The sequence below is a fragment of the Sturnus vulgaris genome, chromosome Z (assembly GCF_052056855.1).
Source record: "Sturnus vulgaris isolate bStuVul1 chromosome Z, bStuVul1.hap1, whole genome shotgun sequence".
Lineage (NCBI taxonomy): Eukaryota > Metazoa > Chordata > Aves > Passeriformes > Sturnidae > Sturnus > Sturnus vulgaris.
In genome coordinates this window covers 47,112,592-47,134,664 of record NC_142283.1, presented here as the reverse complement: position 1 = coordinate 47,134,664, position 22,073 = coordinate 47,112,592, and the positions used below count along the sequence as shown (strand labels likewise).

General features: G+C 37.7%; 1 protein-coding gene across 15 annotated transcripts in view; it reads right to left on the bottom strand.

Annotated features, from left to right (window-relative positions):
- TJP2 (tight junction protein 2) overlaps nucleotides 1-22,073 on the bottom strand; it is a 49,171-nt gene that overhangs the window by 3,513 nt on the left and 23,585 nt on the right. For 3 of the 15 annotated variants that reach the window (XM_014869239.2, XM_088156775.1, XM_088156780.1), the window contains exons 2-19: nucleotides 16,979-17,035; nucleotides 14,903-15,027; nucleotides 12,588-12,690; nucleotides 11,579-12,158; nucleotides 10,008-10,111; nucleotides 9,713-9,866; nucleotides 8,583-8,691; nucleotides 8,332-8,471; nucleotides 7,769-7,835; nucleotides 6,469-6,619; nucleotides 5,621-5,729; nucleotides 4,778-4,988; nucleotides 3,207-3,394; nucleotides 2,078-2,173; nucleotides 1,891-1,970; nucleotides 1,228-1,438; nucleotides 713-813; nucleotides 127-339 (exon numbers count right to left, since the gene is read on the bottom strand). In XM_014869239.2, coding sequence (XP_014724725.2) covers nucleotides 127-339; nucleotides 713-813; nucleotides 1,228-1,438; nucleotides 1,891-1,970; nucleotides 2,078-2,173; nucleotides 3,207-3,394; nucleotides 4,778-4,988; nucleotides 5,621-5,729; nucleotides 6,469-6,619; nucleotides 7,769-7,835; nucleotides 8,332-8,471; nucleotides 8,583-8,691; nucleotides 9,713-9,866; nucleotides 10,008-10,111; nucleotides 11,579-12,158; nucleotides 12,588-12,690; nucleotides 14,903-15,027; nucleotides 16,979-17,023 — 2,787 coding nt within the window. In that variant the 5' untranslated portion in view covers nucleotides 17,024-17,035. Of the gene's footprint in view, nucleotides 1-126; nucleotides 340-712; nucleotides 814-1,227; nucleotides 1,439-1,890; nucleotides 1,971-2,077; nucleotides 2,174-3,206; nucleotides 3,395-4,777; nucleotides 4,989-5,620; nucleotides 5,730-6,468; nucleotides 6,620-7,768; nucleotides 7,836-8,331; nucleotides 8,472-8,582; nucleotides 8,692-9,712; nucleotides 9,867-10,007; nucleotides 10,112-11,578; nucleotides 12,159-12,587; nucleotides 12,691-14,902; nucleotides 15,028-16,978; nucleotides 17,036-18,288; nucleotides 18,304-20,189; nucleotides 20,299-20,850; nucleotides 21,015-22,073 lie in introns of those variants that run through there. The other 12 variants (XM_088156777.1, XM_088156778.1, XM_088156772.1 and 9 more) reach the window with 12 other exon arrangements.

Sequence of the window (22,073 nt, the reverse complement as noted above, 5' to 3'; positions counted from 1 at the left end):
GGTTATTAATTAACTAATAGCAAGGTAAAGCTGCTGTTTAAAAAAACCCCCTCTGATTTAAGCCATACATAAAGGGTTTTCAGAAAGCCCAAAGTTCAGTCCTAGTGCAAAATCCAATCATCTCACCTCCTCGTGATGCACAGGTTCAGAGGATCGGCTAACAGATGAAACCCTTGGTTCCTCCAAAGGTTCATCAAGTTCATTGTCAGTGTATGCACCACCTTCTCCATCTGTATCCTCCAGGTCACTGATCAGCCGACTGTCACAGCTCAAATAGTCAGCACCCATGGCAGTAAGGTAAGACATACGATCATCTGCATCATCTTCCATGCCATCCAACTAGAGAGAGTCAATAAGAAGTAAGGGACAAAGATTAAATAAGTTAGGATTAAAGTCCAGTTAAGTCTCAAAATCAGGCCAAACAAGCCCTTAGGAGTAACTTAGTGGCATTGAAAGAAACTAATACAGAATCACAATGAAATATTCTGTAAAAATCTATCTCTCATCATCATTCTCCCCTAGCCCAGCATTAATGATGAAAGCTCCGAAGTGTTACAAAAAGAATAATTTTTTGTTTTGTTACAGACATACATCAACTGACTATTTGTCTAGCCTACTGAGCACTGGCAAATCGAATTCTGAACGATTTTTACTGACAAGAGATGCTTTGAAACATTTGTACAGCTTTAGAGAGTATGGACCGACTGCTTACCTTTCCTTCCGATACCCATACTGCTTCTCCTTGCTGTTGCTGAATCGTATCCTTCAGGCTACCATACCAGCTATCGTTGGCTGAATTCAAATTAATGGTTGCTGCAAAAATTGAAGGAAATGGTGTGTGTATATACACGGTAAATGCAATGCAATCCTTTATCCATTCTTTGCTGCTTAACACTTTTTGGTTTAGGTATGTGATAATGTTAAACAGCCACTTCATTCAGATAATTGACAGAAGCACGGTATTTTTGTTTTATTGTTGGTCCATTTCCAAGCTTATTAAATCACTTATCAGTACACCAGCTCATAATTTCTTCTTCGTTAGAATTTAGCAGAACAAGGAACTTTGAAAGAAGTCAAGGAAGGCATTACTCATAACCGTACCTTCACACTCTTTTAGTTCCAGCCTGCATGAGTTAAAATGCAGAGCAGTAAGTAGATATCTCCAGACTTACACAGTCCCATACGCTATTCTCTTAGTAAGCAGGTTAAACAAACATTCTTCCTTACCTGTAAAGAGGTGGGAACAAGTTTTCTTCAGTTTGTTTGCTTGCTCATAAAGTTTTCTCGAGCTCTTGTTAGATGTAGAACATAGTCTTTGTCTCATGGTCTTCACGCCCTGTTTACTGTCTGGGTTAAAGAAGACCACAATTGGAAACCACTGGGTGTAATTTAGCAGGTCCACTGCTTTAGGAGTGACATCCAACAGAGCATGTTTATCCTGTTAACAAGAAAGGTCAGTCAATGTAGTGCATATGGGAATAAGTGGAGGTGACTGGAGCATGGGATCCTAAGAAAATCAGAATATTTGTCCAAATAAGAGCACAACTTGTGGAATGTTTTCCCACAGTTATATGGTATTTAGAATGTTAAGAGCAAGCAGAGCACTGCATGACCATAAAGCCTCTGGCAAATTCAGAAAGCATATAGTAGAACAGATTCTTCTCTGTCCAAATTTAGAATGGACTTGAGAAGAACAATGTAATTTCTTGTATCAAATTCAAAGCTATAAAAATTACCAAAATTGCTGTTGAACAACTTCAAAACAGCTTTATCATTAAGCTTATTACAGAAATAGATGCTCTGAAAACTTGAATACTCTGAAAGTTCTAGGAGCAAACAGATCAAACACCATGCCTTTGAGCATAAGCAATTTTCAGAGGAATGCCCTACCTGCTCAATGATTTGCCTCACAGTGTTCAAGCGCACTACCCCAGTTGACTTCTCCGAACCTGCATCTCTGGGCTCTGTCTCTGCAACGACAACATTTTAGCTTTTCTAAAGTGGCCAGGCAGCTGTGAATATTAAGTTATCCATTCTCTCAGTTAAGGATGACAGAGATACTAAGAGGACAACTTACTTGCTGTCTGGTACAGGTGAGGCAAATCATTTGACAACTTTTCCATAGCGACATCTGCAATAGGGCCAAATATCACCACTGGTCTCTTAAAACCAGCTGAAAGAAAAATATGTGGAGAAAAGAGAAATCTGATAAGACTGGTTTTATATATAAAAGACAAGACCCTCAGTTACTACGCAAGGTTAAGAATTAAGTTAACGTTATTAAAAATATATTTTAAAAAAATTATTTCTCAGAGGTTTGTGCAACAGCATAATAGAGAAAACTACTTTTACCAGCTGAGAAAGTAAGATACAGTTTCAACAGCTTTCTTATTCCTTCTAGTGGAATTGTATTTAGAATATTCTATATCTGAAAATGTACAGATCTTCATTTATCTTTCCATCCATCAGAAGTCCATGAACCTTGACACAGTGGGTTTTGTGTGAATAAAGACACAAATCATAAACCTACTGCAATGCAGCTTGAAGAAGTAAAGAAATCCAAAACTATGTTACTGCTCATGTCGAAGCAAGTGAAAACACAGTTCTCAGAGTTAATGGGGGAATGTCATTGCCCCAAGTCTTCATCCTAAGGCATTTGGGATCTCCTTTAAACTGTTTATTTTGTTCCAGAATACTGTCATGTGCTACTACCCAGAAAATCAGCTTGATCTGCACATCACTAGTAATACAGCTACTTTACAGTCATGGAGATAGACCACATGAGCCATGATTATATTTGGACCATTGAAAATATTTGGGTTCTATTTGCTCTGAAGCTGCTGCTGAAATGCTTTTTATGAAGACTGAGGTTAATCTCAGGCATACGGATTTCAGAGCTAGACAAGAAGAATCTGAGTAAACAAGGAAAACCCTGCTGTTTCATCCCTTTTTCATTTTAAACTTTAAAACTGGCAGGTGTAATTTGGAGGCAAGAGAGAACAACAGCAATTTAAAAGGGTAAAAAAGATTTCTTGTAATTAGTAGCAGCTAGAAATCTCCATTCTGAGAAAAATGACATCCTTTTGTGTTGTTTTAATTTAACATCGTTAGAAGTTGTTAGAAATCACTTTCTTAGCTGACTAAACATTTGGATGCTAAAGCAGCCAGCAATAAATGGGCAGCCAGCTCAAAGCAGTCTCACCTACCTTCTCGCAACTGAACTCGCTCGTAAGCTGGGAATTTTGTGCTCACAGATACAATAGCTGTCAGGTCTTCACGGCTCTTCCTCAGATTCTTCTTTGCTCCAGATCGCTGGCCACGTGTTCTCCAGAAATCTGCCCTATCACTTGAGCCATCTTTTTGGGCATTTTGAACACTGGCCATCTGTTCAGCTCTGACAGAGAAAGCAGTAAGTTCAGAACTAGTCAAAGAGGGCAAGGATGCTTTCACTGATGAACAATGGATTCTGAATTTGCAACAGACAATTCGCCAGATAGAAGGAAGGAGTGGAGATAAAAGTAGACAAGTTCAGGTGCCTTTGCCTTGGAGCAAACACATTGCAGAACAATGTGGTCTGACCAGCCACAGCTGCAAGCTGCTGGGCAGGAATGAGGTCTTAAATTGGTCATTTACACAAGTGCAAATAAAAGAATGCAAATAGCAAAGAAGTGATGACAGAGGGCAACTCAGAACCAAAGGCCTAAGAAATTACTGTCACTATTCTCTTCTCCATTAGGCCTCAAAAGTTAAGTCACTACAGCACAGAAACAAAGGCTGGTTTGGTCAGATCAATTAACAGAGAGGAGAAAATTTATTTACCAGGACACAGACAGGGGAATCACACAAGAAGTGGATTTTGTAACTTGTGTGTATCATGTAACTGTGAGTTTTTTCTTCCATCATAAAATCACAACCACACTCAAGAACTCAAAAGGTATAGTCTAAAAATTCTGCTACAGTCTGGTTGTGGTTTTAGGGTTTAGAGGTTTTTTTCTGATTAATTTTAATACTTTTAGCATTACACATTCGAACACTTATTGTTAACTCCCATAAATTTTGATTAGGAAAGCAAAACTATTGCTTAATATTTCACTCAATATTTGACACAAAAATACAGACTACAGCTACAAAAAACCCAAACAAATAAACAAAACCCAAAAAACCCCACCACCAAGTAAAAACCTGCTTTACTAAATAAAAACTAAATACTTAAAACTCTGCCCACAAGGATATACACAAGAAATTCAAGCACTGAATTATTCTAAAAGATTAATCATCAGAGTATTCTTGCACAAAGTCATGAGCTTCCCATGGTGAAGGATTTTTGCTTTTTTAGTTTTTTGTTTGGCTGGGGTCTTTTGCTTGTTTTGATTTGATCTGGTGAGGGTAGACAGACAAAGAAGAAGGTGGGGGAAAAAAGAAAAAACGAAACAAAAACAGGACCTACTACCCATTTTCTGGAAGAGGAACTGAAGCAGCTACTGCTCAAAGCTTATTTGATAGCTGAGACAGAAGCTCTAGGTCTGTGCTGCAAATAATAACCTGGTATGTAGATAACACCACCCTCTCTCACTGTCTCCTTGCATAAAGCCATGTTTCTAAAATAGGCAGTTTTTATAGGCACAATTCTTGTAAAAGTGAAGACAAAATAATTTACTCATTTTTGTAGTGGGAAACATAAAGGAAGAAAGGTATGACATAGGAAGCAAAAATGACCTGGTGGAGGGAAAAAAATCTTACTTCTAACAATGAGTAGGAAAACATGGCATCACCTTACCTGCTCTTATTTGGAATGAGGCCCTTTTCCAGTTCATTTCCAATTCTCACAGCCAGCCAGTTTCCCAGTTTCCCATCATACAGTGTATCAACTACTCTAAAGATCTCCCCTCTGGTGAACGCTAAGCTCTGTGGTGACTCTTTTTCACATTCAAAGTGACTCCTTATGAAGAATGAATCTCCTCTGCCACAGGCCATGATGTCTCTGTAGACTAAAACAAGACCTCTATTTTAGTTTGTATCTTTTTACACTTGAAAGAAAGATTAAGCTGTGATTCTAGCAAGTAAGGCTTTGAAATTCTAAGCGTCTGCTCAGAAAGATGTCAAAACTCAAGATCTACATTCCCCTACACACAGTTATCAGGAGTGTTCAGACTTGAATGTGCACAGCCCTTACAGCTCCAGGGCAAAAGGCAGCTATGGTACTACAGTCTTGCAGCAGGCTATGTCTCCCAAAAGGAAAACAAGAAGCTTTTCTTGCTCCTTAATCGCTCATGAATAAAACTGTCCATTTTCTGCTGACCAAATCCCTTCTGACTGCCAAGGCACAGCAGATCTTCTCCCAGCTGCTACAGACAGAAATGCAGAAGAAAAAGCAGTACCTTACCACTTTTCAGGATTAAGAGCTGCTATTTGCTAATAATAAAAGACACACAGAAGTGCTCTGAAAAAGACATCACACATGCAGCCTTGTATGTATGAAATACAGCTATCTTCTCAACTAGTGAAAAGGAGATAAACAAAAATGCAAAGATAAACACAAGAGAGATTATTTCTGGTTTCACTAACAAAGCACAGCTTAAAAGATTCATAGATACACAAACATTTTTTTCAAGGCACCTACCTTCATATTTGCTTTGAGCCAAAATTGTCACAGTTTCACCTTTGGGAATTTCTAGGAGATACAAAACAGCTTCTTCCCGAACAATGCCTCTGAAGTCTTGAGTGTTTACCTACATACCAAACAAACCCCACAACAATTATAAATCAACAATAAGAGGGATAACAACAGATTCTTCATTCATCTGAAAAATCTTAAATATTCTCTTCGTTTATTATACACATATATATATATATATATATACACATATATAGCTATAAAAGTCAATGATTGTCTCCTGTGAATATCTAATTACAGCTATTACAGTAATCTTCCTGAAATAAAATGTTCTGGTTGTACACTGCTAGATTGTTTCTTCAGCTTTAACAGCCTCTAGAAGGGGAAAATGAAAAGAGGTAGAGGGAAAATTATATTAACCTTTCGGGTGAATTTCCAGGAAAAAAAGCAGAACGAAGTGATTAAGTGGCACAGATTATATAAATCAGAAACTTGAAAAATAAATCATCGTAACACGAATAAACTGGAGAAAGAGGAAAGAAGAAAATTATGATGGCCCCAATTTTACCCCCTCCAAAATTAGGAAGAAACATTGTACAAAAAATTTATTGTTCCACCTTGCAGCATTTTTCTTTATTAATATTTAACTACTCCTTCCACAATACCATAAACAAACTAAAGTTTAGTATACAATTCTCCTTCAAAAACTCATTTCTGTAAGATCCCTTCACCACATATATCCCGTTTCAAAGCAATAATTTGATTCCTAAGATCATAATTTCTCCCGTATTTCTACTAAGAAGCAAACTAGAGTATACAGAAGTCATCTGCATTTTAGGGACCCATACTCATACCTTAAGAATCTGATCTCCTTCCTGCAGTCCCTCCTGATCAGCTGAGGTACCTTCTTGAATTCCAGCAATAAATATTCCTACATCATTTCCACCAGCCAGTCGTAGACCCACGCTGTCCCCCTTCTTGAATCTCACCATTTTTGTATTAGGACTACAGGATTTACGAACAGAAAAAGGAAGTAAGGCCAGATATCAAGCATATAACAATATCAGGATGCCAAAAGAAAAAAAATTACAACCCCTCAACAATATCGCATTAATAATAATCTTATCTCCTTTCTTTCACTGTATAGGCTGTATTTGCCACTGTATTTCCTGCCTTCAGTGAAGGCAGCAAGCAGAGAATTTGCATTTTCCAGAGTGGAAAATGAACTAGGAATAGTGACAAAGTGGCATGCACAGACCTGACTAAGCAGGGAAACAGGTCTCTGTTTTTGAAACCCCAAAGTAGCTCCCTACCTACTGCATTCTCTGTCATATGAACACCTGTGGTTTTTTGTGAAAACAGACCGAGTTATGAGTAATCACACTCATTGTTTTTTCTTTTATAATCTAAATAACTGTCATATGAATTAAACTGATACCTATTTTCTCTACTATTTAACATGTTTGCTAGAAGTCTTCAAATTTTCTTGTAATGAGAAATATTTTCAAGTATAATCTGATATGTTAACAATAAGTCCTTTAACGTTGCAGTGGGAGAGACTACTGGACTAGGCTCAGCTTTTTTGCTGTCAGAAAAGCTGTATGCCTGAGTGACCTTCCAACTCAGAGGACACTACTTATCTGTCAGCCATTCTCGGTAATACCCTAAGCCTGTATTATAAATTCCCCTTCGCCAAAATAATCACTTGATTAATTTGCACATCAATGACAACATATGCAGGGTCCAAGCCAGAAAAGGTCTGAGAAGAAAATCCATTTAAGAAAATACACCAAGCTCCAGAACATTTTCAAAATTTCAGGCTTCTCCTTACAATACCAACACTCCTATTCCTTAATTGCTGTGTTTGGAAACTCTCAAAAGAAAACATGTAAATTGATTTTCTATTAATAAAAAAAAAAAAAAAAACAAAAAAGCCAACAAAACTCTTGTATATGTTTCCATGCAGGCCCAGAAACACAGGGTGTTCTATAACTTCCAGGTAGATTCCAGGCAGGTATTTCTAAAACTAAGCTGATCTCAAATATCATCAGGTAGAAGACATGTCACCTCTTCTCAGCATTAAACAATAACGGGAGTATCACTGGTCATTGGAAGAATACTGAGTGCAAGAGAACTCAGCAAGTGCCACCTTACCCATATATTGCTTCATCTTCCGGGCTGGGTTTAAGAATTGTTCGTGTAACTGCTTTTGGCTGAGGCACTAAATGTAAAAAAAGAGACAAAGTAAGTTACTGAGATATTGGAAAAGTTATACGTAGCAGGAATTTTTAGCTATCAGATAGCAAGCAAACCCTCCATGCCAAAGATTAATACAGATTTAAAAATCGAGCATGTCTTACTAAAGAACATTTATTTCTATTTTTTTATTCTTGAAAAATAAAAAAAAGTTCAAGGAAGGGATACGCAACTCTTTCAGGCAAGCTAGATCAGACTTCATTTGTCTGCTTAGGGCAACAGTCTAACAGCAGATATTCTAGGACAGTATTTGCTTTTTTCTGGTGGCAATTGTAATGAGCAACTACTGTCAAAAAATATCAGGTGTTTCTTCCCTGCATCACAAAGCAAAGACAAACCTCTTCTCTGCCTGTCAGGGTGGGGCTGACATGAAGAGCATACCAGCTTTGTGAACATGGTTTCGGGAATGGACATTCTGTGGTCAAGAGAAAAAAAATCAACTGAAACCTTCATGCTCTGACCTGCTGGGTCATCTTGGTACTTGAGTTCTTTGTTTGAGTCTACAGCTGTAACAGCAGGAGTAGCAATGTCACCAATTGATTTGAATGGAGTAGGCATTGCTCCCATTCTGGACATCCTACTGGAGGGATCCTCTTTTGCACTTAAAGAAAGAAATAAAAAAAAAGTGTCATGAACTCAGATAAGAATGCATATATTTGAATACTCCTCTGATAAGCATGAGAAAAATTAACTAGAGAAGACCATTTCTTACTTTGGTTTCTCTTTCAGTTTTTCATTGGATGAATGTGACTCTAGATCAGAATGATGTAATCTGTCATCTTGAGGGGAGAACGATCTGTTTGATTCTATTTCAGAAATATCTGTAAAGAGAGTGGCAAATCAAGACATGCAGGATTTGTTTAAGTTATCTGCTCATCTGGTCAGCATGTGTATTTACAAAGTTTTCACATAGAGGATACACTGAACGTTTCAGCCCACTCTTATCTCAAGTTGGATTTGACAAAAATTCAGAAAGCGCATTTTAGCACTACCACTCCTCCACCCTCTCAAAGTATTTCAGGAAAGTTCCACAGAACTTTTAAGAAACGCCGTCACATCACACAACTACTTGGAGCACACCACAGATGCATTAGCTGGTGCTAGCAGGCTTTGATTTGAGGTGTCATGGACGTTTCCAAACAGAAGACGACCTGCACATCCACAGTGTGCATCACTGCCGTTCAGTGGCAAAGGAAACAAGAGTGGCCTTCACATTGGAACTGCACCCCAGACTTCACAGTAAAACCTACAGAAAGTTCCACCCCACATTCTGACACCAGAAAAACAAGTATCTTGTTCCAAATAATATAATGTCCTGCTCTCCCAAACATTCTGAGCCCTTCCCAAAGCAAGATCAGGCCAAGAAATACAGCTCACACACTTGTATAGAACAGGTGCTGGGAACAGAAACCAGTTATCCAGGGGCACTTAATTTTCTCTCATCCTGACATTTCTTCCCTCCATATGAATGCTGCCATGAATGTTGATGTCCTCAGAAGGAGAGACCAGTCCAATACACTTGTTTTAAAAAATTTTATTAAGGCAACTGATTTGCTTGTTCCACGAAGTAAGACTGATTTTGCCAGACCAACATTGGTCCTTCTATCTCTGCCCCTTCCTAAAACGCAATTATACAAATTTCAATACAAAAATTTGTTACTATAAAATTATTTTCACCTAAAGGAAGGGGACTTGTTGCTTAATTGAGTATTACTTAGATTTGTTTGTATTTCATTTTGTTTTTCTTAAAGAACCTAATACCATTCTACGGCAGCAAAACAATAAAAGTTCCATTTTGTCCTTGCACAGAGTCCAGAACTTTGGGTCCACATTAAACCTCACCATCCATTTCTGAGTCACTGTCGTTCAGGGAAGGAATGTTGAGCAGTGTCTGTTTTCGGTCCCTAAGAACAACCAGCTGGAGTTTTCCACGTGATTTCTCAATCAATTTTCGGGCATCAGCTAAAGACATGTTCTCTGTCACTGTACCATTGATCTGGACACAAAAAGGCAACAATAAAAAACATGTCTGCATTGTGCTCAAGTTTAATAGTGAACGTGACTATAACGCGATTTAGTTCAGAACAACTACTATAGCCAATGCTGCCAAACTGCCAGCAGTAAAACCAGAACAGACCTTGAGAATGATATCTCCTTCATGAAGGTTGCCATCTTTGGTTGCTAGGCCAGTACGAGTCATTTCTTTTATGAAGATCTGACTTCCAAGACGGAGTCCATATTCTGGAACCAAGAAGATAATCCACTGTAGTTTGATGCAGTGTACATGCATCAAACACCATTATACCATGAGAGAAGAAAAAAAAAAAGAGAAAAATGTAGGCCTAGTAAACCCACTTCACCCTAAGCCGAGTCCCTGATACCTGTGCTGCCATTACAAAATGAAAAAGAAACCCAATTCCAATTAAAGTTGGACGATTGGTCTGCACCTTCAGCAGCAAAGGTATTTGGCCTTTGTTTGGGAGCTGCTTATTAATGTACCAGACTAGCTTCTCTTTGATTCATATTTTGCATGGCATAGAGGGAGAAAGGGGTCAAAAAGCCAATACTAATAGAAGTATTTCTTTTCATCAGTTGCTGCATGCTGACCCTGTCCTATCTGTACTCCAGGAAATACCTTGGTTGTTTCAGGCAAAGGAATTTTTTTTATTCCCCTGCCCCCTTTTCTCCCTGTGATCTAAGTTACTTGGGTCAGTATATTTCCTACTTTCAAAGAAAGGCAACATCCTTAAAACCATGCATGCTAGAAAAACCGAATGTTACTCTGCTTTAAAAGATCCCCACATTTCAGCAAGTCTGCAAAGCATCCACATGAATGGCAGAGACTATTATGGCATAGCTAAACATAGAAGTTAACAAACGCACCTTAAACTTCTCCTCATTTGTATATACATATATGCATTATCTTTACAAGCAGAAATATTACATGTAGAGGAGGAAGAAGGGAAAAGGATTGTTGCCAGAGTGAATGAATGTCAGTGAAGTGAGTCAATGAAAAAAAGAGATTAGCTCCTGCATACGAAGTTTAATTAGCAAAATTTTTTTTCAAATTACAACAGGGCAGATTAGGAAAAAACCCAACAACCACACCCAACCCCTCCAGAACTAAACCACCACCCCCTCCAAAAAACCCCAAACAGAAAATTATGTACAACCTAATCTCAGATATGCTTTCCAGCGCAAGTCTTTATTTCACAGTGAAAAACTGTCAGGCTTTTGGCTTTCATTTACACACTTCAACACTCCGCAAAGAAAGGCTGAAATACTGGTATTTCAGTATTTCAGCTGCTGCTATTTCGGTATTCTTTAATGACCAGAACTAAAGAAACCGTATTATTAAAGGCAGAGTCTACTCTTTACCCTTTCTAGCTAACCCTTTTGTAGTGTGCCAAATGTAATCTGAATCATGATCAGATCCATGTTTTCCATCAGAACCAGAAGAAAAGGACAGAGAAAATGGAAAAGTGGCTTGAAAAGACTGAAATTATGTGGGTGAACAAATCTTTGTTCAAAGGTAAAGTTCGAGGTTCCGAGGGGAAAAGCACCCCAAATCAGCCAGAAAGAATGAAAGAACAACTTACACCATCAGTTAAAAATGTCAACACTTAACCTACAATAGCTCTTCTCTTTTCCCCACCAAAACCCATGCTGTACTGGAGGTTGGCTCCTCTCCTCCCCTATCATACCCACCTTCATTATGTCTGTCTTTCGTTAGGAGAACACTGACTGGTGCATTCTGATCCTGCGGCCCTAGGTACTCATGCTGGTGGTGCATTTCGGGTGAAGGACTGCGGGAACGAAGCCTGTCCCGACTACGACTCCTCATTTCCCTCCCATATCTAGGATCAGAAAAAGATCCATGACTGTAACTGGGTGGGCTGTAGTCTCCTCTGTAGTCCCGTTCATAGCCAGCATCCCTGTCGATGCTCCTTCCTCTGCTCCGCTCCCTTCTATAGTCTCGATCCAAGCTCCTGTCAACGCTCCTGCCACGACTGCGATCGCGGCTGTAGCTGCATTCCCTGTCCCGGTCTCTGCTTCGGTTACGCCCTCGGTCGTGCTCATCTCTGTAGCTCTGATCCAAGTTGTTTCCCCAGCTTTGGCTGCGCCCCCCGTTTCCACTGTGCCAGCTCCTCTCACTGTAGCCACTTCGAGCACTTTTCCCATCAAATTCTGCATGGTCATCCATTACATCTAAAGCTCTGTCCTCATAGTCAAGGGAGGGGCTTCTCTGCAGCGCAGCAGCCTGCACTTTCCTTGGTCTTTTCACTACCTGCTCAGTACAATACAAAACAAACAAACAAACTCAAAGATCAGAATGTGAAACTGAACAGATCAATATTCTTCGTGTTTTAAATATATGTTGGGGAAAAAAAGAAAGAACAATATTCAATTATTATTGGACAAGATGTATGCAGAACATCATTCACCTCACTATTTGTTATTCACTAAAATAAACATTATGAAATAAAAATTTTATTATCAGTTTTTCAACAAGATAACTTTGTGATCTTGTTGATTGATTTCCATTTGTTTCACCTGCAGAAACGATGTCTTTGTTTTATTTATTTTGTACTCTGCATCTGGCAAAGGACTGCTTTGCTTTATGCAGTTAAATACACTTTAAAGAAGAAATTCAAAATCCTGACTGATTCCGCAGGTACATACTGCTGTACACTGAATAAATTTGGAATTTACTTACAATGGTAGCCACTTTTCCACTTTTCCTAAGCTGCTGAACTGCAAAAGAATGTAGAACATTTTCCATCGGGGTCCCATTAACTATGACCACTCGGTCATTTTCTCTGGAAATGGGGAGGGAGATAAAAAAGGAAAGAGAGGATTTTAGAGGGGTCTTTATGAAAACAGCAGAACAACATTTCTTCTTTTTTTTTTTTTTTTAACAGAGAAAACCTATGTATTTAATTCTTTAATAAGGAGTTTTGCTGTAAAACTGTGTTTGCTATATCAATTCTACAATATCTGAAAACCAGAAGCAGCTTTCGGTACATGTAAAATTAGACACTGAGCAGTACTATCTTTGTATATATACTGTGTTCAGCTTAAGTACCTTGCCATAATGTTTTTTAAAGAACATTTGTTATGAGTATGGAAAATTTTTTATTTAGTTCTCCCAGGTCTCCTAGTTTTTCACAACTAGTGCTAGACTTCTTTCACATAAGAATTTCACAAAAGCTTCAAACTGCCGTAGCCATATCAGTATTTAGGCAAACATTGACAAGTGCAAATGCACTTGTACATTTTTCTTAAAGTCTGGTGTTCAGGTCATATTTACTCTGTAGAAAGGTGTTTGGGAGAAAAAAAAACCCACCAAAACAATAATACACAAGAAGTTCTCCCTGCCCTAAAACATAAGCTGAGATTACTAACTTCTCTGTTCAGACCTCCTGCATATCAAATAGACCACTAACAACTACCTCACCTAGCCCCGTATGAAATAGTCCCATAACACTCATTAATTTAACACCATAAATTTCATAAAGGCATTTCAATGCAAAAAGTGAAGAAGATTAAAAAACCCAAATTACCACTCCTCATATTAGTTTATTCTGGTGACTACCCAGTTACAGTCAGAATTAGCTCAATGAATTAATGGTTCCTTTGCCATTTTCTGCTAGATAAAAGAATTCTTTTATCAATCATTTTATCAAGAGTTCTTTTACCGACCACTTTAACGTCATCATAATCAAATCACATTGCAATCTTCTTTTTAAATAAGAAGATTATATACACTAAGCCTCCATTTGTAAGGCACTCTAACCCCTAAATTATTTTTTTGCCTCTTTTCATACCCTTCCAATTCCTTTTAGTGGATGAGTATGCCAGAACAGCATGCTGTATTTCAGTATCAATTTTTCCCAGGTTTACGCAAGAACTAGAATAGCTCTCTGGACAGTCCATATATCCAAAGCTACCACTGAACTTAATGCTGCAATATTATGTCAAGAAGTCCATCTACATGTGCTCATTTTACCCTACAAAAGATGACAGGATGGTATTACCCATACACTGTGAAGGTTAGACCTATATTCCTTGATTTGTTGGAGAAACAGCTTTGCCTTAATTTTTCCTCAGAATGTGTTTTGTCTGAATGTGCCCAAGTACCTCGGTATTCCCTTGCCATCATCAATTCACCTATGATCTTTCATAATTTCTGGACATGATTTCATTCCCAAATCACAGGTGATTATGGAACAGTGGTGGTAAGCAGGGATCACTGCTATAAAACGCAGGATTTGCACACTTACGTTAAAAATTATTTGTTACACGCTTTACAATTACCCTTTCATTTAACCTTTCACCAACAGCTCCCATGTCAGTCATTTCATTTTCTGACCAAAAATAAATGCATGGCAAAAGGGACAGAATCTGTTCTCTTGATTTATTATTGCTGCACAATTATCTGGCATTCTTACAAACAGTCTAGTCCTCATCAGGTATTTCAGATCAAACGATGAAAAACCAATGTAGGACAGAAACTCTCAGCCTACAGACTGTTTGTACATGATAGATGCTGCCTCATCAAAGATGAAGTTATCAGAAAAACAACAGAAACTCTTTATGTCCATAATTTTTTTTTCCAGATATAAAATAAATATTTAGCAAAGCTCTGGGCTGACTCAAGTAATTTTTGGAAACTAATGATTGATCACTAAATGTGTTTACTGGAGGAGGAACAAGGAGGATGTTTAAAGATTGTTTCTACTGTTTCTTTAAATGAAATGCAATCTTGAAAGAAACATACTTGACTGTTAAAGACTTTTCAACACCACCACTGAAACGTAATGTCTAACTGAAGAGCAACTAACACCTCTATGTTTGGTTTACTTGTTTTGTTGTTCTGGATTTTATTTTAAAAGAGACATCTAGATATTCAAGAGGGCACCAAATCTTGAGCCGATTAAATCACCAGCATTTCAACCATGTCTGTCTAAAGGTTTTATGTATTCTACAGCCATGCCCCTCAGAATCCCAGACAAAGAAAAATGTGCTTACTGAAGTAATCCATCGGCTGGACCACCTGGGAGAACATCTGAAATTACTATCGATGTTTCGCCATTTTCAAAATGAGGGTTATCTCTGCCTCCAGAAACTGCAATCCCAAATCCTCGTTTTGAATCCTTTACAATAAAACCAAATACAACAGAACTTGAATACATTGGCAGGAATTTTGACAGGGAGAAAGAAGAGGAACAGGAATGTTCTCATGATGGCACTCTAAGTAGGTATTATTTGAAATATGATAGCTGAGTGCAGAGTGCTGCAGAAACACACATCACCTATAGATTAAAGAAAGATTAGGTTTACACATCCATGTATGATGTCAAGTTCCTGTCTTCTGAAACCTGTAAAACCTAATGATTGTTAGTAATTAAATAAAGAACTCACTAAATTTGCCTGCATTTTGCTTCACCATTCCATGCATTATTCATACAAAATTTACTGTTAGGTAAATCTATTTTGTTAGTGATGCCTGGGAGAGTGGAATAGATTCCCCAGAATCTCATCTTCATTATGATTGCTAAGTAGTTCGTGACAACTACTTATTCCTCAATTAAAATAACAAGATCACGGTTGATTACAAAGAGCAAGTAGTGAACTTGTGCATTGTCTATATAATCGCCCTCCGTCACAATCAACTATTTTAAATACGTAAATTATGTCAAACCTGTCATCATAGAAATAACAGATCCATAGAAGTCCTAAGATAGCATTCATAAAAACAAATAAATGCTTCACAGAATGCCAAGGAAGCACGTCAATAGCACTAAACCTGAGAACTGTAAGCATAACTGAACTGCAGACAGAAAAGTGAGCACAAAACCACAAAAGTTTAACTTTATCAGCTATTTAACACATATCACTAAAAATCACAAATTGGGTTACATTTTAACAAAATTTTTAACATAGTGGCAAACTAATATACCGAATTAAAGCCATGCTTTCCCCCTAATACCCACTCAGTATGTGCAGTTTGTCATATGTCACCTCCTGTTCCACTCATGCTGATTATTTGATTATTATTGATTATTTCTTTGAGGAGGAAAAAAAAAAAGATTTTCTTTTTAAACAGCACTTCACTTGCTACAGCTTAGTTTTACACGAAGTAGTTTGACACTTTACACCAAAACAATGATTCAACATAATGGTAAAATTCAATGGTAGTGGCCAATACAGCAAGTTCAGTAGCCCTTTGCCATCCCAGTAGCCTAAGTTTGTCTCTGTGGTAAAGAAGTAACTCTAGTTTACATGGTCTCAGAGATCTGAAATGCTGAAAATTACAGGAACTAAGGTCTTTTTCTGCAATGTTTTTACCATCTACCTCTGCAACCTAAAAAATAACCTCTTCTCAACCATACTTTCTCACATGAAACAAGCTATGTAGAAAATATCACTATTACACTTTGGGTCATCAAGTTCAGTTCATTGCAGAAGACGTGAAAAAACTTGAGCAGCCAAAGTGCACACCTTGTACTGTGGTGTGGTAGCCTAGCTATTAAAGAACACAGGCACAAGTGCTCTATTTTCTTTAATTCAAAAGGACTCCACTTGATGAGATACTTCCTCTTTTCTTTAAAAAAAAACTTTTAAAGTGACACCTACAGTCCACCTCTTTTATAATTTTTAATTATTTTTTCCACTGCATTCTACACTAGTATATGTTAAAATATATTTCAAATATAAAACCAGTGGAATACTGTTCAGTTATTTTTACAAAGCTTGGACATTAAACACAATCTGCTTGATAGAACCGTTTGCTTTACTTTTAAGGGTCTTCAATAATGAATTTAGCTATGTGGCTGACATGTGGTATATTACGCTGTCATTAGAAAGACGAAACAGTAGCAAATACGGCACTTAAATTGTTAATTGAATTTACTCCTAACATTAAAGAGTTGGGCTATTGTATGAGTACAACTAAGCTTTAAAATAAAAACCATATCTGATTTGGAAAATGCATTAATCCTATTCTAGACTCAGACATGCTAATAACATCTATTGCAAAACGTATTCAGAGTAAACCAGTTCTTGAATATTTGAAAACTAAAAATATAACTGGCACTCACTCACCTTTTGTAAGGTCACTGTGTACTGTTCCCATATCAGCTCTTCCATGCCTGGGGCCTGCTGCACACAGAAACCAATTAGTAAAGCATACAGCATATAACTATTTAAATTAAAATGTGAAATACCCCACTAAACGCAGGTTTAAAAATAAATTGCATATTCTAATATTTTGGGAGAATTAGTATGAAATTCATGTATTTCAATTAATGAAAATTTTTCTTTAAAAAGAAAAAAAAATATTAATAGGTCCAGGGTGGTAGAATACCTTCATGTTTCACTGATTAAACAGTTCATTCTGATTTTCTGGAAAATCCCTATTCAGTAAAAGCATTTAATTCAGATCAACTAGCATTCTATAGCCCTGATTCAATAGCACATAAAATACTTATAGAAGACCTTTCTGTCCCAGTATGCAGTAAGATTAGTAGTTCAAACTGAGTTTTTCAAAAGGAACTAGACTTCAGATCTCTTGGGTCTTGTTCATGTGGATTTAACTAAATGTTTTGTCCACTATGAATTTCATAACTAAATATTTAGGTTCCCATCAAGAAATTAAATTTTACAGGAAAACACAACGTATCACTATATGGCACAGGTATAGGCATTTCTGTGACACTTCTCAGAGACCTTTTTTTCCCCCACATTTCCAGTTAAAACTGATCACTTTATCTTACATGATATAACCTGAAATCTTTCCAACATCACAGCTTAAAATATAACACAGAATAATCACCCAGCTGTGATCCATCATAAAAAAGACAGCCAGACCCTTCAGCCCTGTAAAACTAGGAGAAAAATGAGCCACTGCACAGCAGAAAAATGACACTGCAAACATTTCAAAATAGAAAGCATCCATTGCAGAAGAAAAATCCAGGCATTGCATATTGCAATGAACATACTCAAGCCATAGGTTTTACTTGTTTTTACTGAAAGTGGTCTTCCTTTATATCAGGAAACTGAATTTCAGACAGAAGCTCAGCTGAGACTTAGTGGTCTTTTTAAAGGCATCATAGGGAGTTACTGACAACTAAACTCCAAAGCAATAGACAGAGAAGTGACACAAGAAGGGTATGCCTGCACTTTAAGGCATCTCTTGCATTTTCAGAGTAAGACTTGCAGTGCACAAGTGTTTAGCAAGCTATGGATTTCTCATATGCAAAAAAACCTCCTTGTTGCATAGTTCCAGTTGATTCTGTGTACCACAAAGTGAAACTAGATTTACATTTTCCATTGCACGTTCACTGTACTGAAAAACAAAAGTAAGTCCTGCTCAGAGATCCTGAAAGAATATGCAAAACATTCAGCATTCTTACCAGGAATTTTACAACACTGAACAGTGTTAAATTTCCACTGTTCTGCCAGAAAACGAACAATGTTTTCCAGTTTCCAGAACCTCTGGTGTCTAATTAAAAAGAAAATTAAAAATATATGTTGGAGATGATGGCTTATATTAAAAGTAATACATGTAAGTAATTGCTTCTAAATTTTGACTTGTCTAGATCAGACAAGAATGTGTTCATAAGTATTAGCATTAGGACATATGTGTCTTGGGGTCAGCGTTGAATGTGCCAAATCATATAGTAAAATTATTTTATCTGGTATTACCATTTAACCAGCTAACATGTCTAAGCTTTCAGCTATCTGAAATTGAACTCACTTGATATACTCCCTTACACAGAAAATCTTTGCCACAAGTGAAAAATTCCTCCTTAACTAAGCTCTTCTTTTGAACTCTGATGCTGCCATAAATGGAAATGACTGGTGCTTGTCTGGCATGCAGGAAACAGTTTACCTACTACTGACCCTTCCTACAGTCCTGCTTTTCTACGTATTTTTAAGCTCTGCAAAAATTAGTCTGTACTGAAGAGGGGCCTCAGTGTTGTTTATATTCCATCTGATTTCACTGAATAAAGTTTTAGGAATGAAAGTCAGTACCAAATAATGGGTAAAATTTGAAGGACAAGCAGGTAGGTTCAAATTTTGTAGAAGCACAGAAGATCGAAAACCTTTTCCATCCTCCTCTTGGCAAAAAAGCCTCAACAACTTACACATAAAACACGAGCATCACTTAAATTCAGTTTGCACTGTATGCAGCTCCTACCAACACCACCTCCCAGCCAAGAACACTGAGGCCAGCTCTGAGCAGGTGGAAGAGTAAGGCAGGCAGAATGCAGTCACAGGGAGTTCACTACCCATGGGGACAAAAACAGGCCTGAGAAACGACTGCTTATTCAGTACAATACTGCAGGGAAAGGACGGAGGAAAGCACTGTAAAGATATCAGGGACGGATGAATGGATATGAAACAGGAAACTTACGGGAATTTCTTTCCAGAAAACTAGGCCTTCCATGAGCAGTGGCATTAGTATAACCTTGTGCACAAGTGGAGAGATGTATTGGGTAGTAAACCAAAGCATCAAAAGCCTACAGAGTTAAGTTTACTTTACTCTGACAAATAAGTCTTATGGTATCTGGTCAAAAAAAAAAAAAAAAAAAGTAGTAAGAATGAAAGAGAAACTACTGCCTACAGACACTAAAATTAAGGTCTTGCAAGATGCCAAGCCTATAGTGTCGTCTCATTTGTGCCTAGAAAAAGATCTTACAGTATCAGTAATTGTTTCAGGTACATTCAGTGTAAATTTTGGGTGTTTATTTTTACCTTGAAACTGTTACTGAAAATTCAACAAAAGATAATTAAGCAATTCACTTATAATTTCACAAGTATTTGTTAAAGTAATCCATTTTTTGAAACTGCTCCTTGGAAAACTGTCTCTCATTTGTTGTACTCTGCATCAGGGAAAGAAAGCACACTATGTACTTGCAAAGCTGATTTTGCACAATGTAATTACCACGACAACATGACTAGTTTCTCCTGTACTGATAAAGCAATGCAGGCTCTGCAACACAGTTCAAAGAACTGAATGGTCACCTTGCCGTAAGGCAAAACAATCTTTAAACAATAATCTCTTTAACATTATAAAATGTACTGCTGCTTGCCGTTGTCATGATGCTAACCCACACCATCAGAGTAAGGAGAAGAGAGAGAAGATTGAGATAAAGGGAGAGACTACAAATGTTACAAATCATCAGTAGGGACTTGATCAAATCTAGTATCTAAATCTCCACCCGAATTGTGAAATTCCTGTACTCCACATTTAGTGATGTGACTCTCCTCTGAATGCATCAAGTGATGAGTTATGAAAAGCCTTCATCACCTTGCCAATTTCTTCATACTTCATCTGTAAGGAAACACAAAAGGATCCTGAGCAGCTTGTGCATCCCTTACAGGATCGCAGTTTCACTGCAAGATTGCACACCAAAACACTGGAGAGAGAAAGGCAGGCAAAATGGTTAAGAACCCCACCTCCAGTTACTAACAGTAACTGCTTTATAAGTCCACCCAGGTTTCACACAGACAACAGGCTACCTGCAGTAAATGCAAATTATTGCAATTAGCTAATCTATATTCCTCAGGGACTATTGTCGGTCCATTTCTAATTAGAACACTGTAGCCAGGATTTGCTTAAATCTGTCTAATGCTAATATACTAAAACGACAGGTGCTTTCTAAATACCCAAAATAGATTGTTTAGCAGAATCTTTGGAAGGAAACTAGTCAAAGTGCTAAAATCGCCAGTGTGCAACAAACAGGCAGCTGTTGCAGCTCTGACAGTCATCAAGAGATTTACGCAATTACTTGCTACTGAGAGATCACAAAAGACAACTTCATTCACGCCAAAAGAAGAACAAAACCAGAAGACCTGCCACAACAATCATCTGTCTATAAAACTGAGTTAGTTGCAGATATATGAGGGGATATATGAGGGGAGGAGGGGAAGAAAAGATGTGGAGCAAGATGCAACAAAAAGCAACTCACGTGCCCTTTCAAAATCCCCAACTTTTTGACTGCATGTGACCACATTCTCTGCAGAGCCTGAGCTGTCTTCATTGTTGCAGGATATAATCTGTGAGGGAACGCCGTACATCCCGTCTTTTCATCCGTTTCCACCACTCAACACGGTTATGTAATTCTAATACAATAGTGGCCTACATACTCGAACAAATCCTGCCGTCAGTTTCACACAGAAACACATCAAAACCACAGCAAGGAAATGTACTGTGAGTTTAACTAACTCCCAGTTTCAGAGATCCCAGCAAAATGCAGTGCTGTAATCTCACATTTGTTTTTAAACAAAGTGTTGAAAGCAGATCACTATGCAGCACCTAATTCTTCTTCCAACTACTTATGGGTTCACCCCACCAAAAACCTCATTTAAACTTAAAAGAAAAAAGGCTTAAGAAGTACAGTGCAGATGAATTGAAAATTCATGTATTGACTATAATATTTTACAGTTTTTACATAACTGTGTGGGCTTGGCTCCAGGATGAAAAAGGAGAAATAAATACAAAATTATACTCACTGCAAATAACAGTATTTGCCATCAAACATTTAGTAAGGTATCATTTGTAAGAACGATAAGCTAATCACGCAGACAAACAGATAGGTTACTTTAGTGGAAAATAGGTCAAGCTATCACTCCCATTTATGCTGCATGAATGCTGTGAAATTTAAGCCTCAAGTGAACTTTTCCCCCAGACTTTATGTAAGTTTCACAGGCAGTGAACAGAAAGGAAGACATGTCAAGTTTTGTACACAATGCTAACCAAAACCTCCATACATATATTTTATATTTCACTAGTAGATCAAATTTAACTGCTAAAGAGCATTAATTCAGACAGCAGTGGAAAATGTGAAGGATTTTGTTGTTCATTTTTTGGTGGAGTTGTTGGGGTTTTCTGGGGGGAGAGCGGGGGTAGGAAGAATAGAGGGTAGGAGGGCCACAAAGGGACAATGCACATGTTCAAGTTTTTCCATCCAAAATGAAGACTGAATTTCTGCATTCTGCATTTTGACTGTGACTCCACCTCTGCACTAGCCAGCAGAATTAGGATGAACAGAGGCTTGCACCTTCATCACTGAGCTGCCAAGAGTGAACACCAAGGGGATCCCAGAGAAGCATACTGACACCAGCCCCCAACTCAGGCTACCCACTTGGACACAAGTAAAACTTTTATTCAGAGCTTGGTCAAAATTGTTTG